Raw genomic sequence first — 19,955 nt, 5'->3', positions numbered from 1 at the left:
GCCCCCCCTTATATATAGCTGTGGGACACATCAGTGGCGGATCCAGAGGGGGGGTTCCGGGGGTGCGCACCCCCCTTTATTTTTGCCGATCAATGCATTTGTATCGGGACATATGTTTTGCACCCCCCCCCCCTTTGCCCTGGGTTAGCACCCCCCCTTTCGAAAATTCCTGCATCCGCCCCTGCACATGGTATTTTTTTAAAGTATTTTTAACTGCATTATAAACATTTTTGTTTTTTGGAGGGGAGGGGTGTTATTCAATATATCTTTTGTATATACTACTTTATTGGTATCCCTTTATATTCTGATCAAAGATAATCTGCACACAACATATATAAATTAGTTCGTGGAAAGCACACGCGTTGGAATCCGCGACTTTTTTTAATATAAACTGGGAACAGTTAAGGGACTGTGCAATATTTATCTGAGGGTGGGGCCGGTGTACAGCAAATATTTATTAAAAAAAAACTTTATGCCCTGCCAAAATTTATTTAAAAAAAAGTTCCTGCCCCGCTTAAATTAATTACAAAAAAAGTCCTTGCCCCGCTTGAAAAAAATAAAACACACATATGGAAACATGATATTTTTTAACTCAAATGCACAACATTCAATAACACATGTATATCAGAGTTAATATATCAACTCAAATGCATATATTTCAATATTATAAAGATTTTATAACACATTTTAATTGTGTTTTGAAAATAATATTTTATACTGCCACTAGAATGTTTCTATACATTTTTTTTATATTCATTGATATACATGATATACTTTCCTTGGAATTATGAAATTCAACTTTAATAAGGGTTTACCCAACATTTTTACTAATTTTTATAAACTTTTGAAGAAGTATTTATTTTGAGATATTGACAAAACTATATAAATTTTAAAAAATTGTAAAATAGCCAAATCAAGTATAAAATTGAAGAGTTTGAGGACCAAAAATACCAAAAAGTATCCCAAATGAGGCTGAGGAATTATCTATGCCTGAGGAAGAAAATCCTTAATTTTTATGTAAGTAATTTTATACTTTCTTTAAAATTAAAAGTGACAAACATTTATTTTTCATATTTTAGTTTCAAATTTTTCTTGCTTTGCTTTGCTATTAAAGAACAACTGTACATTTTCTGAAGCTAATTCCAAACTATCAGTCAAATAGCTATGTGTTCAATCCTCTAGTGGTATTTACACAACCCAAATTTAAGTTGTAATTCTTTTAATGTTTAAGAATTTAATTTTGTTATTTTATTAAAGTTTAAGCATTTATTTTCCATATGTGATGTTATGTTTAATTTACAAACCATTGTTAATAGTTTTCCAGATATTTTATTTATACAGATAATAATAATGTACTGTATTAAAAGCAATTTGATATTTTTTTAAAGTGCCAAACATTTATTTTTCTTATTTTACATTGTTTTAGTTTCAACATTCTTTTTTTTTCATTTTAATACATTTGAGTTTAATGTTTTGATTCTCCTTTACTTTTATAAACAAAAATGTGAGTTCAATATACATGTACATGTGTACAAATAGGTTGTATATACATTGTACATGAACATTTTATACATTTATATGTTGGTCAGTATTTCATTTTTTTAAATGATAATTAAAAGCATAAACACACAAAAATATATTGAAGCACTGTATTAGGCTAATTTGTTTTAGATTATATTGTGTTTTTTTTTTTTTAAGTTATTTTTTTCTCACAGAAATCACAAATATATGTATTGAAAAGAACATTTAGACCTTTAAACATGTTGCATTCAGATAATATATAAGTATATGAACTAACATTATCTCAAGCCATCGATATGTTAAATGTGCTGTTATTTAATTTGATTTTAATAAATAGTTTTAATCTTTTTTACTCTGATTTAATTATTTTTTATGCACACGCAAAGGGGTTTTAAAAGTGTGCGCCCCGCCAAATGTTTCTTAAAAAAACCTTGTCGCCCCGCTCATAATTTGCATAAAAAAAGTATGTGCCCCGTCCATGTTTGCACCGGCCCCACCCTCAGATAAATATTGCACAGTCCCTAATCTATTAAACATGTTAAAATCTTCCAGGTATAAATAAAACGACATGTGGTCTCCACGATTAAACTTACTTTATTTAGCCTTTATTGTAAATTATAGCTTGTCTTATCTGATATGAGCATTACTGATGCGTCCGTTTTTGTAGACGCAACGCGCATCTTTCAATCACAATTTTAGTCCTTGTATATGATCATGGCATGATGAAGAGCTTAATTATTTATTTTCAAATTTTGTACCCTCCATATTTTTTTGGGGGAGAGGGCGATAACAAATCAATTATAGGGAACATTATTCATAACTCATCGACACACCGATTCCAATGTACCTTCGCTTCTATTTTCCTAAGTGGTAGACAACAGTCAGTAGTGGTTGAAGGTGTAAGCTCTGGCTTCATTGATGTAGAATCAGGTGTACCACAGGGTTCAGTCCTTGGACCAGCACTCTTCCTCTACTACATTAATGATATGCCAGAGGGGGTCCGATCCAGAACACGATTGTTTGCCGATGACACAATAATTTATCTAACAATAACATCCGATGCAGATACCACAACACTGCAGGAGGATCTGAACAAATTATCAGACTGGGAACTACGATGGCTCATGAAGTTCAACGCAGACAAATGCAATGTCATGACCATCAGCAAGAAAAAAAAATCAATCACAAAAGATTATATCCTTCATGGCCACATACTGGAGAGAGTATCAGACGCAAAATATCTCGGAGTTACAATCAGCTCAGATTTAAATTGGAGTACCCATGTACATAACATCTGCCAAAAAGCAAATAAAACTATTGGGTTTTCAAAAAGAAATATTAATATCAATAACAAACAACTAAAAGAAAATGCATACAAGTCATTAGTCAGACCAACACTAGAATATGCAAGTGCAGTCTGGGACCCCCATCAACAAAACAACAAGAAAAAAATTGAGATGGTACAACGCAGAGGGGCTAGGTATGTTACCAACCAATACCGTAACACATCATCAGTAGATGCCATGATAAAGCAACTCGAATCGCAACAACTAGAAGAGAGGAGATCAACAACAAGGATGTGCATGATGTACAAAATTACTAACTGCCTAGTAAATATAGATGCAACATCTAGGCTAATTCCAACAAGCCGAGCATCAAGAACAACTAGGAGTGGATGTTTCCAGGTTCCTCTTTGTAGAACAGATATAAGGAAAATGTCATTCTACCCAAAATCTATACGGGAATGGAATGCCTTACCACTTTCCACTACCACCGCTCCGAGTCTTGAATGCTTCAAGGCTCGGCTTACAAAATAGACAGTAACACTTGTTTTTGATGAGCAGCTGTATATAGGATTTTAACTTTCACGTAATGTAAATATGATTAAACTTTCTTTGGACTTTCATGCGCAACACACAGTGGCAGAATAATCAGACAGTTGATTGCGGCCGCTTAACTGGAAGAAGAAGAAGGGTGCTCCGAATAATGGAGTAGTCTAGGACATGATGAATGTGATTGCATGTAAAGGCATTGAATTCTTTCCCCGTTACTTGTATTCCCCATCCAAAACAAAGGTAATAAAGACGAAAGGCGATGGCAAACATGGCAAAGTTGTTACAAAGATTTATTAAAAATGATTTCTTAGGAGATCTTTAAAAAAGTAACTTGTGGTCGACGGCATTCGTGAACTTAGATATTCAGGGCTGCAACGCACATGAGTTTCATGTTTTTTCAACAGACACATGGGTAGACTTTGCCAATAACAAAGAACCCAAAGTTGTCGGAAAGTCTATTTGTGAATTGTTCAGAGGAGCATTCATCGATTTACTAGTAGAAACACAGAAAACAGACAGTGTTGACATTTTCAAACAAAACACTATTCGATGTCTTGAAGACTTTTTGAGGGGTTTTGATGAAGGTAATCTTAATTTAATTATTTAGTTAATCCATTAAAAATTAGATTAATTTGTAAGTTGAATATAGGCCTAATCCAAATAATTATGACATCTTGAAAAGCTATTATATTTTTTTCTTTGACGCTTTAGAGTCTCAGGAAGGCGTCAAAGCAAAAATTTTAACTAGCCTTCCAAGACAGCATAATTAATTGGACTAAATATAGGCCACGGAAAACTGTCTCAGATTGAACGAATGACCATAATTTTTAAGTCCCTGTACTACGTTTTGGAGGGTGTACAGACATTGAAGTAAGCACTGGATACTATTTACCACAAAAAGTAACAATTTTACTATAACTTCAATAAGCCATTTATAATATTTATATTTATAATAAAAAAAAGTTTTTTCCTCCGAATATTAAAAATGATGGATACCAGATGAACAACCAAGAATCATGAGGACATACATGTAGTTAACTTTATAATCCATTTTGGCATGAGACTAAGGTTGTAATATTTATTTTTCTCTTTCAAAGAACACATCGCTCTGAATGTCTGAGAGAAATGACAATGACATCAGAAAAACTGAAAAAGGAAGATATTCAGGCTGTTTTAGCAGTACATCTTTTCACTCCTCTGTTATTTGAAGGTGAAGTTATTGCTGATAGTTTAGCCTACAAAAGTGAAAAGTCTTCAATGAAGAATGTTAATCTAGAACCTGAATGTCCATATTGTGTCGAAAGTGTTAATACAGGCAACACAAATTTCGGTAAGTCTAGCAGAGCTCTGTTTTCTGCTGTCTATTTCAATTTGTAAACTTGCAGTTACAAACAAAATTTATTGGGAAAACATTTGTCTATAGCTAGCCTACATGCATTCCTCATTAACAGTTAAAAAAAATCTATGGAACTTATTTGGGCACCTCTATACCAATTTATATTTAACGGATAAAACTAGATTAAATCTTAAATAGAATGACCAATTCTACATTTTTTTGTAACAGCAGACTCTTCCATTGTTATCAGTGAGGGCAGTATTCAATCAGTCAACAGTTATTGCTTTATATCTCCGTAATAATTAAAGAATAAATTTATTGAAACTTCTCAGCATTTTTTTGGCCAAAAATTGGGAAAATAAAATGCCATATAACAAACTCAATAAATAGACTAAAGACGATTTAGAAATCTTATACAGAGTACTACATTATTATATGTCATAGATATAAGAAGATGATGTATGAGTGCCAAAGAGACAACTTTCAATTTTGTAAAGGTACTTTTTTTAGCATTATACGTCAAAGAATGTCCTTCAAAACAGAACCTTGGCTCACACCAAACAGCAAGCTATAAAGAGCCCCCAAAATGACTAGTGTACAAGGGCTGTCCATGAAGTTTGTGGACAAGCTGCAGTCTGCATAAAAATAGCATATTAGGGGAAATATTTTTGCATATATTTGTAATCCTGTACTTTATCCTAGTGCAATATCAATATTCATGATATTTGTCCAATTTTAAATGCAAAATAATAAATTTTACTTCATATAAATATTAGCAATAGGGAACCGGAGCACGGCAAAAATATCACATAACATTCAGGGGTCTCATTGGGGGGTTCCAATCCTGGATCCCGCTTACTGTTTTGTCAGATTCCTGTATCCTGCTTACACTATGTATGTAAGCAATTCTCATTTTTTTGTCATTTCCCGGGTCCCTCAAGACCTTATTTCCTGTTTTCACGCCACAATCATTTGACTTTCACGTGTCACGCTTATAAGAAAATGGGCAATCCCGCGTCACGCTTAGACCCCAATGAGACCCAATATGCAGGCTGGTGTTTTCGTATTTTTGTTATTTTTAGTTTCAAAATTCACCAAAAATACATGACACTTTCATTGTGACATCGGCAATAGTCTTGACACTACATGTACACCTGATAAATTTGAATGACCAAATTTTCTAAATGGCAGCGAAATGTCGGTTTAAATCATTGAATCCAGAATCGACCTCACTGAAAAAACAGACGTTTACAGAAAAGGTGGAGCAGCAGACAGTTATCAACTTTGTGTAGACATTGCAAAAATGCCAACAGAAACACACAAGTTCTCATAACAGTCTGAGAAACATATCAAGACAATGCACCGGCCCACACTTCTTTGAAATCTAGTTTAGAAATTGATTTACTTAGATTTGAATGTCTGAAACATCCTCCGTATAGCCCTGACTTAGCGCCAATGGATTTTGCAGTATTCCTGCATATCAAATCTTTTCTCCTTGGACAAAGGTTCGAAGATTTATCTGAACTAAAACAGAAAGTAATGAACATAAACTTAAAAATGAAAACAGAACAGTTTGAGAAAATATTTGATGACAGGGTAAAAAGATGTAAAAAAATGTGTTTCTTTGAAAGGAGGTTAAAATGTTGTTGTCGTCGAACGTCAGAAATATTTGTTTTGGTGCTCTGGGTGAGAGTTGTTTATGATTTTGGAATTGATGAAAAAACGATTATTCTAGCAGGTACTGAAATAAAATTTAGAATTATCCATTTTTAGATGATCAACAATAATCTATTTATAAATATATGGTAACAGTACTATAATATGATAATTAACTCACATTTGATCTTTGTTCAGAAATTAAAGGCTTCATATTTAATAAATTTTTTGAGATTCGATTAATTGGTGTCATTTAGAATTATCCATTTTTGCTGCAAGTTGTGAACTGTTTTGAGATTCTAGTTGAGAATGTTTGTATAAACAAAAATTTAAGTTATTTTAACAATGAAATTCTTTTCAAAAATAATTTGTATAGTTTTATAAGTTTGTCAAAGTTCATCAGTCTTGCATGTAACATGTGAATGTTAATAATGTATCGGCCACAAATGACACTCTGATGTGGCAACAATGCATCTCATATTTTGTGTTTACATGTGGCTTACAAATTACATATAAGATGCAGATTATCATATCTCAATATAATAATTATTCCTAATGTTTTACCTTGTTTTTATACTTTTTTTCTCTCTCTGATATACAAATAGGAGACATTGTGGTCTTTTTACCTCTGGAGTGGTTCCACTGTTCCATGTGACAAACAGATGATCATGCATTCATAAAATTTCATTAAATTTCTTAAGATGAATAAACTTCTTATGGAATATACACACTATATCCCCCTACCCCTTTTCCTGAAAAAGTTTGCATGCACTCATATGACACATTGCTATAAAAGTAGCAGTTGTTATATTCCAGGGTAAGTGTTTTGTCCATTTTGATTTCTTAATAGTTAGGTTATTCATGACACTTTTAATATAAATGTTATACATGTATCAGTTATGTCTTGTTTATTACAGGATGCACAAAATTGTGGCATGGAAGGGCAGATATAGCTGTAAAGAACACTAGAAAATGCAGAAATGTTGTAACGGTGGCAATTGATTGGATAGAAAATTTAGAAGAACAAAGTGAACCTGTTTTGAAAAAGGCAAGACTTGAGCAGGATGTTGAAGAAATCTTTGATTCAAATGGTTTAACAGAAGTGGAACCATCATATATACAGGATAAAGCAGTTCACCAACTTTTATCAGAAAAAGAGTACATGGAAACAATAACTCAGACAATTGTGAATGCTTTTGTTGCTGTCAAACAAAACAAACAATTACAGGATCATCTAATACCATCATTTTTTGTTACCGCTCATTGTTTGTTTATCAATTTTTACAATGTTAGTAAGGATATTTTACTTGCACAGAGCAAGCCTTTGCTTTTTTTCCAGAAAGGAAAAATTAATTATGACACGATCATTTCTCTATGGATAGCATTAAACTTTGAAACGTTTACTGTTGATTCTATAGATGAGGATTATAAGAAATCTGGTTTCAGAGAATGCCTTATTGAATTAGGTGTCCTAAACGAGTATGAAAATGAGGTTGAATCTGAGTTTATTTCGGCACAGAAACCAACAACAAGTTCTGGAGATACAGATTACTATATCAATATTGAAAAACTTTCGAATTACTAAAAGAGTTTAGAAAGAAAGCAAATTTTTAAAGATAAAGAAAAAGCTATCGTTGTTGTGATCTATAAATATCAAGATAAGTCCTTCACTGGAAAAGGATTCTCTGTGACATTATTGACCCGTTAGTTACATGGGGGTCTTTATTCTGCATGTATTGCTGCATAATGAAAATCATTGCAACCAAATTAGTGGTTTAGAGGCGGAAAAAATATGACTCTATACACAACATAATATCATTTCTGAAGTACTTTTTCAATAAATTGTCAGATTTCATCAGCTGCAGTTAATGTTCATCTGTTGATATGGACAAAAAATTCAGCAATTTGTTTTCAATGTGTTCAAGTTGAAATTTGCAGGGACTAAAAATCTGTTTATACAATCAGGGCTCACGCTACCAGGCGAAGTGGGCGAAGAAGTCGCTTTCCCGACCGTCACTTCGCTTTCCCCGACCCCCAAAAGCGAAAAGAAGTCGCCCTGTTCTTGACGATACTCGCTTTCAGTCGCTTCCGTCATCGGACATTTTCAATTTTTACCAAGTTGATGAAACATCAATTTTTTTATTGATATTAAAGAACTTTAGACATAAACGATTCATTATCTTAAGAAAAGAGATTGAAGCATTGTCTTTGAAGTCTGAAGCAGGTTATTTGATAAAAAATACAACTTGTTATCACTTCGTGCATTTCCGCTTGTTCCGGTGCTTGTTACTCGAAAACGTACATCAACCTATATTTCGGCGGCTAAATAAGTTTGTTTCTTCATTTAAACGTGATACAAGTTGTCTCCAGTAAGTGTTTAATCCATTTATTGCATTATAAACGTAATGTTCCCTTCCAAATAACTTGTCACACATCGTCAAACATCGTTTATTTTTGTAAATTTTCTTGCATTCGTCCGCCATTGACCGATTTCTAAACTACGGATCTCAACCGGATGTAACATGTGTGTTGGTTAATCATCTATGTTTTCAGTAACATGTTCCATTATATTTGGGGATAACATATACATGTATGTGTCTGTTTAATTTTTAACATGTGTAATAATATTTTAAAGCTTAATGTCAGTAAGACTGTAAATATGAATTCAATGTGGTTTTTTTTTTGAAAGACGCATTCATCTTATTTCTATTACATGTATTATTATGTGAAAGAAGACATTTCTTTATAATTACTAATTTCTAATTAGTACATTATGTATAGTATACCATTCTGAGTTTGACTCTACACAATTTAAGTACAAATTTTTCACCTGAAAAAGATTGAAGGCTTGACAGAATAATAGATAAATAATAAAGAATGGTTAAAAACTGTTATAAAGCAGAGATTGCTAGATCAATATATTCAGAACTGGAATTCCCTCATTCAAAATTCGCCAAAAGGTATAAACTACAAAATTTTTAAGAAAAACTTGGAATTCTAAGAATATTTTAATATTTTTGGACTTCAAAGACGCTATTGTTTTTTGTCGATTTAGAATGACTAATACTAAGTTGCCGATTGAAACAGGAAGATGGCTAAACGTGATCAGAGAAAACCGCTTTTGCAGTCTATTTAACAATTGACAACACAAATAGGTGACGAATATCATTTTATATTTGAATGCAATTTTTTCCATCAAAAACGAAAAGAGTTTTTAACTGCATATTTAACAAAACTGCAAAATATAGTTTAATTCTCTGAATTTATGTCAAGTACAAGAAAATCAGTTCTGAAGAAGCTTTGTTCTTTTATAAAAAAAAATATAAATACTAGTGTTTGTACTCCTGGCTTGTAACTTTTGTAACCTCTCTCGCTTGTTTTGTACATATTGTAAATATTTATTGTTGTATTTGTTATCTCTGTACCGATGTAATGCATTGGCTTTATGAGAATAAAGATATATATAGAAACTATAAAGTAACAGAACAATGATAAAAAAAAATGTTTCAGACTTTCTTATGTTATAATTGTAATCAGGTAAATGATTAAAATGAGCAATACATATCTGTACAACAATTGTTAACTTAAACAACAAATATAAGATAACGGTCAGTTTAGGACAGTATGAGAAGAAATTGAGGTGTTGTTTATATTGCAATATTCTATGGGCTTGAAAAAAGGAATTTCAGTTTCCAAAAGTTGTTAAAACATTTAATAGTATATATCCTATTTGCCTAGTTCATACAATCCTTTAAAATTTTACAAGACCACATGTTTGTCAGTATGCAAGAATAAATTAAGTGATTGAAACACAGTGTTAGTTTTCTTTTCTAATTTATACTAGTGTAAACATTGTAACAATTGATAAAGGATGAGGTGTGAATGCAAACGAGACAACTATCCACCAGAAACCAAAATAACATAGACAGAAAACTACAAAATTTATCAACTCAAACAATAAAACCAAAATCATATTTTCCTTCTTACATGAGACATTGGTGAATCAGCACAATGAATAACAAAGTTCTAATTGGCTTGACTCACCAGATCGACACTAAACACAAAAAGCTATCACAACACATATTGCCAATCTGAGAGTTCTCACTATTACTGCAAGCTAGTAGAAAACTCATATTATCCAGACTTTGATCAATCATATTATCCAGACTCTGTCTGATCAATCATATTATCCAGACTCTGATTAATCATATTATCCAGACTCTGATCAATCATATTATCCAGACTCTGATCAATTATATTATCCAGACTTGATCAATCATATTATCCAGACTCTGATCAATCATATTATCCAGACTCTGATCAATCATATTATCCAGACTCTGATCAATCATATTATCCAGACTCTGATCAATCAAAACATTGGATACTACAAGCAAAGGGTCAACCATATTTGGCGTTAGAATGATTATGAGTTGTATATGTCCGTGTCTGGAAGGTTTGAAGAATTACTTCAAAACATGAAAATAGAACTGTCATTTCTTAAACATTCACCAAACCTATTACATCCCATATCTTCAATTACTATGGTATAAGATATATTTAATCAAATGAATGTAAAAAGAAATCTACCAATTGCACACGTGTATTGTCCCCTAAAAAGTATAGTTCTGCAGATAATACAAAAGTAGGATACCCCCAGAATAGTTTGCCATGAAAAACATTGAGGGTTGTTCTCAAAAGGCTAGGAATATATATTCCCAACCCCATCAACTGTAAGATATTCGAATGACTGGTGTATGCAGTTGAGGAATATACCAGAAATTGGTTAAATTCGAACCAGATGAACAAAATTGACCAAAGCTGTTCTGTCATGTAAGCAGAAGCGCATTGAAAATCTACTAATACAAATCTTCAAATATACAGTGTGCAACGAGCACACGGACATCGAACATTGGGATTACACAGAGGTTACAGATGCTTCAACCTCTCTTAAAAAGTAAAATGATGTTCCAGCAGACAAAGCCTTTAACAAATTTGTTTTACGTTCAAAAATCATGATTTGGAATGTCTAGATATTCTTGTAACGATTGCTCTGTTATTGGGTAACAGAATGTTTGACTAAACATTTTACTAAAATGGGACTAAAGATACCAGAGAGACAGTCAAACTCAAAAATCGGAAATAAACTGACAACACCATGGCTAAAAATGAAAAAGACAAACAATAGTACACATGACACAACATAGAAAACTAAAAAATATACAACACGAACCCCACCAAACACTAGGGGTGATATCATGTAGAGTTCTTTCCGCCATTCTTTCTACAGTGAGATTGTCTTCAAAAGATTTGAGATACATTTATCACATACCAATGTAAATAATTAAGAAGTAGAATTCTTTAAAATTCTGAAGTTCTACTCCAAAATCTTTAATCATAAAAACTTAAGATTTTTGCAGTTATTAGATATAAGAAGATGGAGTATAAATGTCAATGAGACAAATCCCCAGCCAAAATGTTTGTGTATCTATTCTTTACACGACTTGTCCCCATGCTCAATTGAAAATAAACTCATTAAAAATACAAATCGACTACATCATCTCATCAAAATGAGCTGCGTTGTCTACGACAATTAAAATCGTGTTCATATTTGTAACAATAACTTGTATCAAGGATTTGCACAGTAAGATTTTTTACTTTGCAAATCCTTGCTTTGATTAGTTCACTAATAATCTCAGCGTATGAAGAACCCTTATGATGCCAACAATTATACAGTGGATGTTTCAATCAAAACGCTTCACTTTTTAAACGATATAATATCTTTTCAGTTTGCTAGGAGTTTTATTTCAACAGACAGTAGCTAGGTATCACCATTGGTTCTAGTTTTGCACCCCTATTTTGACTTGTCTTGTATTGATGTGAAGAATTCTAACAAAACCTTCTCAAAGAAAATGAAAAACACAATCAGCATGCTTCTTTGATTTTCCCTTCATTTCTATTGATAATGTCCTGTTACTCAGTAACCAACAATTAAGTGAGTGATTGTATTTCATATATACAATGAACTTGTAATGAGATTAAGGACACCATAAGTGCATAAAAGTTTGCTCTTATCTTGATCATTTCCTCGATACTAGTAACCACAGATAAAACAACCTTATACTAGAACCTATAACATTAATGCTGAATTCAATTTTCCACTTTTCAGCTTATTTGCTCAGTTTTTCATACTATCTGCCTTATCGCGTAGCGCTAACAAGCTTCAAATAATATGTAACGATAGTACAAGTTCATAATATACGACCTTCATTGACTACTGGGGGTTCTTGCAAATAGCACATCTTATATGTAGGAGAGCAACATATACATCCGTTAGATTCATCATCAAATGTGAAAAGTTCGTCTTCTCTGAAAACTCTCTCCATTGACACATGTACCTGAAACAAAATAATTAATAACTATGTTTGGCTTATGCAGTAACAATTAAACTGTGCTGCGTTAAAATGTGTCCAATTTTTATTTAGTATGCCCAACTTAGGGGCATTATGTTTTTTAGTATGTGCGTCCTTTCGTTCTTCCGTACTGGTTTCCATTTATTTGCTCTCAAATTTAAGCTGAATTGGGCAGTATCCTAATAAATTTTAATGTGTAGTTAGTTATCCATACATTTTCCTCCGATTGGTACATGTATATCTTGTCTATATATTTATTTATCAAAACATCATCAGAAATTTTCTGGTGTTTCGCGAAGGATTTTATTTGCTTGATTTTCAATGGCAAATTTATCCGCAGGAACGAATTATATGCACTGAATAAATTAACAATTTTCTGAAATGTAAAGGCATGAAAGTGGAATCTAGCATTACATTTTCTGTACCAAACTGTATGATAATGAACTTTTTTTCCAAAGATCCTAATAAGCTGATTCCCATGGATTCAAGAGTAAAATCCCCAAAATTCTGAACTCCGAGGAAAATTCAAACCAAAAAGCCCCTAACCAAATTGCAAAATAAAAAGATTATGCACATCAAACGTATGAATGATAGCTATTGCTGACTTAGTAAAACCATTTTTTTTAGAAATTGGTGGCTTGCACGTGGTTTTATAGCTAGCTAAACCTCCCACTTATGTGACAGTCGCATGAAATTTCATAATATTGACAACGATGCGTGAACAAAACAAACAGACTTAAAAGGTGAAAATGTCAAAAAGAGGGATACAGCAGTAAACATTATATAATAATAATAATCACAATAAAAACAAACACAAATATTTCACAAAGAAGCACAAAAAGTTATATATCAAACTTGATAACCTCATTCGTGGCTTTTTTATATATTAGTATTTTATTTATGTTTGTTAAATCCATAGCGCGTCTCGATATTTTCATTAGTCCACAAAACTACCCACACCCATATATGATATACTCATCCTCACAAAAAGAACAAACAGTCTCAGGTATAATAGGATCAGAGCAGTTTGTTGTGGGGCAATCCCATTCAGCACAGTAATAATTTCTGTGTCCAAAATTACTATGACACGTTCTGCCATATCTAGCACCAGTAGGAAGACTTGGTATTGTTTCACCTTCTTTGTACATAACACATTTGTCACCCAGAATACTCGAGAATCCTGTGAATACAATTTTTTTTGTTATCAAAAACAATCATTCTCAGCAAACATCATTAATCTCAAATTATTTTTTCTCAATGATAAATTGTTTTCAAGTCTAATAATACTTGCGATATTTAATTTTGATTTCTGTCATTAGTAACCGTAGTTATTGTACATTCCATTCATTTGCTTGTACAAAACATCCCTTTATCAATTTCAATTCTAAATATTTGATGGGCAGGATACATACATACAATAACAGGTGTATGAACATAGAGACAAACAAAGAATAAAGTATATAAGTGTACATGTGCTTGAGGAGTTGAATCATAAGTGTGTTCATACTTGTTCATACTTTCTTAATTTTATCACCGAGGAATTTTATAAATGTGAATTATTATGCTATTTCGTGTTGGTCAATTTATATTGGCGAAGTGAGCTGCAGTGCTTGGAATGAACCTACGAGTCGACATTCGATAGGAGAACTGTCACTCCTATTTAATTACCATTGTGTGTCGAGTGCACCTGATAAGCGCGGGATTGACCTTACAACATAAGTGTTGAGACGGGCTAGTGATACAATAGTTGTTTTTGTCTTGATAAAATTTATTGCACATATTGCAATAGTTATACAACTTAGACAACCCAGCCACGGGGGTTCCGTATGGAATATTGTCCCATTTAAAAATGGATTTATTAGGAAAGTCGCACCAGGTGTTTCATATATTGCTTCACACTTAAACCCATTGTTTAAGGTTCATCATATCTTTTTGGCTAGTATGGCTGCATTTACAACACAAATTTTACTCAGAGAACAGACAAACAAGCACATCTGGAAAAGTTATAAGACATGGCAGGAATAAGATAATTAAATTTTAAATGCATTTTATGTTCCAGAAAACAATACACTTTTCTGGATTTGTCTATTCCTTTTGTTTTTGTTTCTGCAGAGGGTGCATTAACAAGAAACACCAAATGCAAAATAAGGTTTTAATTTTCTTAAACATAGACTACATATACTTGTACATATCTAGGTTCGGCTATGCTTTAAAACTGTTCTAAATGTATCAGTTTGTCTGTACTCTTAATAGAATTGTGTTTTCAAAAGAGCCATAATTTTCAATCCCTTTTATTGAACTTTAAAACAGAGGAAATATTTTAGGAAAGTAAATATTCGAATATGAATCAATAACCTGACAACAGTTGTCTAAAAGGTAAAAAAAGAACCGAGGGACAAGGATAATTTCAGCTTAAATTGTTTTGAATGTGTCTTTGCTCTATTTAGTAAATAACAAAATATGTATATACAGCAAACATAAAAAAAAAATACTTACATTCTCAGAATTGTTTCAGATGAGGGATTTTGTTGTGGCGTTTTACGTAAACCATTTATCTTCAAAGTATAAATGTTACACTCCAGGGTTTTTAATGATATCTCTTACTAGTAGCTTACAATTAATTAATTTTTAAATCCATTCAAGCCATCTGTCATAGATATATTTGCTTGCATCAAATTATACTTTCCGGGGCGTTTGGTGACTGACGACTGCTAATTTACAGTTAAATTCACATCAACGGCACCATATGTATATTTCGACGATAAATGTCTCTTCGGTGAATATCGAAGCCAAATTATTTGAAAATCCAAAGCGAATCTAAAATATGAGGAGCCTATACATAAACTAAAAAACAAGGTACAGAAATATATAGCAAAAATTGGACAAGGAAACAGAGTTTTGATGAGGGATGCATACAATAAAGAAGATGTGGTATAACTGCAAATGAGACAACTCTTCAAAAAAGACAAAATGACACAAACATTAACAACGCGGTAGGTCACCATATAGCTTTCAACAATGAGCAAAGCCGACACCACATAGTCATCTATAAACGGTTCCGAAATGACAAATGTAAAATTATTCAAACGAGAAAACTTATGGCCTAATTTATATACAATAATGATCGAAAAATGAAAAATGTAACACTACAACAAACAACAATCACTAAATTAAAGGTTTTCTGGCTTGGAATAGGCACATACATACAGAATGTGGCGGGGTTAATTAATTTAAGATATTAATTGATATACTCATGGTTTATTCGTAAATACAAAGTTTTAAGTTAAGATCTTTTTCTCAGATATTTTAGGCAATATGTCAACTTTAGTTGGTATATCCAATGATTGTTAGGTGTACGTATCCAATTTTCAGTCTCCAAATATAATCCAAACATTAAACTAGAACTTCCAATTCTTTAGCATACAACAAACCTATTGCATCCAAGATCTTCAACTACAATAGTATAATAAAAATGTACTCCCTTGGATTTAAACGAAACTTACTTATTGCCCTTGTTCATCGTTCTTTTAAAATTAGGGTCCTTCTGATAATGTTATTGTTGGATACCCAAGTTTTCAATTCGTACAAAATCTGTGTAAGATGCAATACTCCCATGCCCGCCCCCCCCCAAAAAAAATCGACAAATATTAGGAATGTTTAACATTCCTGTATGCACTTTCATGAATCCAACACACAATTTTTCTGACTTACAATTTCCAATTTAAAAATTAAAAAAAAAACATTAAGAAAAAGTCGCTGCTACTTTTTAATGAAATTAGAATAATAATATGATAACAGGAATAACGAGATATTCATTCTCAGAGAATTTTTCTCAAAGTGTTCGATTTTGTTCTTCATAGACCTTTGCATAATTCTGGAGGTTCCTGCATGTAGCACATCATAAGTGTGGTCGAGTGGCAGGTACATCCATTACATCCATCATCGCAGGTGAAATGCTCGTCTTCTCTAAATACTCTTCCTCCATTGACACATGTACCTGAAACAAAATAATTCGTAACTATGTTTGTCTCATATAGTAACAATGAACAGCCCTGTCGGAAATGTGTATAATAATGAACTCAGCATAGATAAAAGGGTTCGAAATTTTTCCACATTAGATTTGAAATTGATTTAGGAATGACTAATATTTTTTCTGTCAATGAAGGTTATTTAACAGTGTGTACCAAATTTTTTGTGTTATTTCGAATAGACAGAAAAAATATTACAGTCATTTCTTATGATTTAATTCTAAATTCCATTTTAAACCGTAGAAAACCATGAAAAAACGTTCCTGACGTCACGGTCTCATGACTAAATTATGTCTATGGGCTCATAGCATAATAACGTCAGCCAATCAGAAGACGCGTTACATCCAAAATTAAATTATATCAAAAAGGGATTTTAAATTATGAAATACATGTTCTTAAATCATACCAAAATTAAAACAATTAAATAGAAGTCAAGTTATACAACCGTCGTTTGTTGCTGTATCTCATATTTCTTTTTCGTTTATTATTTTATATATCAATCAGGCCGATAATTATCTCGTTTGAATTTTTTTACATTTGTCATCTGGGACTTCTATACCTGACTATGTGGTATGAGCTCATTGATGAAGACCGTACGGTGACCTGTGTCATTTATGGTATCTTATGGAGTGTTGTCTCATTGGCAATCATACCACATCTTTTTTATTCCTACTATCCACATCAGTTTTAAATAAATGGTAACGTTGACAGGTTACAGGCGCTAAAATTGAGATTGTGTTTGTTGTTGAAATGAACATTCAGCCTCCTTCAAATTTATAAAGGAGTGTTTGGATCGGTGTCCTTCATTTCTGAAATTTTTCTTAATTTATTAAGTCCATTATTCTCTATTCTTAATATTTTTTGCCAAGAATTCTCTATTGTTAATATTTTAGAACCTCATGTTCTCTATTCTTTACATTTTGGTCCATTTTGATCCATTCTTTATATCTCCCCTTTATTCTCCCTTCTGCAAACCTGCATTCACACTCCAGCTATGCAGTTACATTTTCTAATAAAAATATTCCGACTCTTACTTACCATTACAAAAGGGACAACCTGTTTCTGGTACAATTGGATCAGCGCAGTCTGTTTTAGGACAATCCCATTCAACACAGTAATTATTTCTGTCTCTAAAAATACTATGACACGTTCTGCCATATCTAGAACCAGTGGGAAGACTTGGTATTGTTTCACCTTCTTTATACACAACACATTTGTCACCCAGAATACACGAGAATCCTGTTAATTAAAACTTAGTTACTAGTAATTAAAACAATCATTCAAAGCAAATATAACCAGCCTTAAAAAAAGTTTTTTTCGATCGTCAGTCATCACTTTTTAAATCCATTTGGAAACTTACTTTTTTCAAGTTATATCTAGTATGGTAAAATTCTGATCACTTTAAAAATTTAAACTTCTCCGTCAAAAATTAACTTTCCTTTACATCGATTTCATTAATGGCGAGAATACTGCCGTGGTGAGAGCTTCTCTGTTTTAAAATTATGAAGGTTTGATGGAAGAGTTGTATCTTTAACTTCATTATTGATTTGGTTTTGAAAAAAAAACGAAGTTATAAATTCCGTATGTAGAAATACGTTTTCGTAACAGTTGTCATAGTTTAAAGTTTGAAATAATCATTAAAATGTAACTTTATTCTTGAAAATTTAGCAGTTTTATTTACGTTAATGACGCATATATATGTCTTCCTTAACTTACCAAGCAAGAAAAAGGCCAATAGGAACTTCATCTCTGTTATTTCTGCTTTAATTGAGATCTGAAAACAAATGATTTAAATGGCTCATTGACAACTAACACAACAACAAATTGCCGTTTCAGAATTCAAAACAATCTGTGGAATAATTTCAAAAGTGTAATACACCAAAATAAAGTGTTTGGTTTAAAACGTAATTACCAATAGAAATACAACTACTGATGTAACGTTATTTTTCATTTTGGTACATACGTACAATGCAATTACCAAGTCCTTTAGATTCTAAAAAAAAGTATTATAGTGGCCATCATCTTTGTTGCTTCTTGTTTCTTTTATGAATACTAGAATGCAGGGAAAGTCGGATCAAGTTTATCATATATTGCTTTAACATAGAGGAATTACTCATAAGCTTACAATAGTTATTTAATAAAAGATACAAAAACTAAGGTTGAAGTACAAGAATCCGATTAAATTAAATGGTTTCGAATGCAGTCTGAATCGCTTGTTCTGTTTAGTAAATAACAATATATATATATACAGCAGGAATACTCACGTTCTCAAAATTGTTTCTGTTGAATGTCTGTTTTGTGGAGATTTACGTATACATTTACCTTTATATTATACATTTTACACTCCAGGGGTTTTGAGCCTACAATTAATAAATCCTGAAATCCATTCAAGGCATGTGTCACCGCTTCATTTGCTTGCATCAAATTATACTTTCTAGGGGCGTTTGATGACTGATGATTATTTTGTAACTTGCAGTAAAATTTGATAACATGAACGGTGCAAAGTGTTTTGCACCAGATGGGAGCATTCCGACAATAAATGTCTCTCCGTGATGCGCAAGGTCATAATATTGAAACATCCAAAGCGTATTAAAATATGTGGAGCCTATAAACCAAAAATGATACAAAGATATAAAGTTAGACATGGAAACAAAGCTTTGCGTGAGGGAGATATATTAATTTATTTAAAATAATAGCCACTATTCTTTAACAGCAACTTTTAATAATATTAAACACGTATTTTCATGACAGTAACTAAGTACAATGCTGTTGATACTCTCGGGGACTTTCAGTCGACCTAGTGTCATGTTTCATACATATATTGTAGCAGCTTGTAGACCTGAAATTAAAAATATAACTTGCTTTGCCCTCAGTTTTTGGCATTATTTTTTTTAAATGTGTACACATTTGTATTGCATCGGATAATATCCGGAACAAAAAATTGAATCGAGTTACATCTGAAAATAAGCATAACTATGCAAGACATTGTTTATATTGAACGCTTGTTTGGTGGAGTTTTTACAAGTATTAAATACTTTTTAATGTTTAGTACATGTAACACTCTAGGGGTTTTGATGATATCTCTAATAATACACAATTAATTATTCTAAATTCCAGTCAAGCCAGCTGTTACTACTTGTTTGATAACAAGTTTTCCTTTTCTTTG

At 32.2% G+C, this 19,955-nt stretch overlaps 2 protein-coding genes across 2 annotated transcripts; one reads left to right on the top strand and one right to left on the bottom strand.

Annotated features, from left to right (window-relative positions):
- Positions 1-4,455: 4,455 nt before the first annotated feature.
- On the top strand, positions 4,456-8,153 carry LOC134713919 (uncharacterized). Its single transcript, XM_063575199.1, has 2 exons — positions 4,456-4,686; positions 7,266-8,153. The coding sequence occupies exons 1-2, from the start codon at positions 4,482-4,484 to the stop codon at positions 7,931-7,933; spliced, it is 873 nt and encodes a 290-aa protein (XP_063431269.1). The 5' UTR covers positions 4,456-4,481; the 3' UTR covers positions 7,934-8,153.
- An 8,360-nt stretch (positions 8,154-16,513) lies between these two features.
- Positions 16,514-19,131, bottom strand: LOC134713918 (uncharacterized). Its single transcript, XM_063575198.1, has 4 exons — positions 19,054-19,131; positions 18,506-18,563; positions 17,828-18,028; positions 16,514-16,758 (listed from the first exon to the last, which is right to left on the bottom strand). Exons 2-4 carry the CDS (start codon positions 18,534-18,536, stop codon positions 16,616-16,618), a joined length of 375 nt encoding a protein of 124 aa, XP_063431268.1. The 5' UTR covers positions 18,537-18,563; positions 19,054-19,131; the 3' UTR covers positions 16,514-16,615.
- Positions 19,132-19,955: the final 824 nt, after the last annotated feature.

The sequence above is a fragment of the Mytilus trossulus genome, chromosome 4 (genome assembly GCF_036588685.1).
Source record: "Mytilus trossulus isolate FHL-02 chromosome 4, PNRI_Mtr1.1.1.hap1, whole genome shotgun sequence".
Lineage (NCBI taxonomy): Eukaryota > Metazoa > Mollusca > Bivalvia > Mytilida > Mytilidae > Mytilus > Mytilus trossulus.
The sequence above is the reverse complement of the archived record's forward strand: the minus strand, read 5'-3'. Positions and strand labels throughout refer to the sequence as shown.

Coding starts and splice junctions, on each gene's coding strand:
- LOC134713919 (XM_063575199.1), top strand. CDS start 4,482: ATGACAATGACATCAGAAAAACTGAAAAAGGAAGATATTCAGGCTGTT. Junction 4,687..7,265: donor TACAGGCAACACAAATTTCG/GTAAGTCTAGCA, acceptor TGTTTATTACAG/GATGCACAAAATTGTGGCAT.
- LOC134713918 (XM_063575198.1), bottom strand. CDS start 18,536: ATGAAGTTCCTATTGGCCTTTTTCTTGCTTG. Junction 18,029..18,505: donor ATTGGCCTTTTTCTTGCTTG/GTAAGTTAAGGA, acceptor TTTAATTAACAG/GATTCTCGTGTATTCTGGGT. Junction 16,759..17,827: donor AGGTTGTCCCTTTTGTAATG/GTAAGTAAGAGT, acceptor ATTTTGTTTCAG/GTACATGTGTCAATGGAGGA.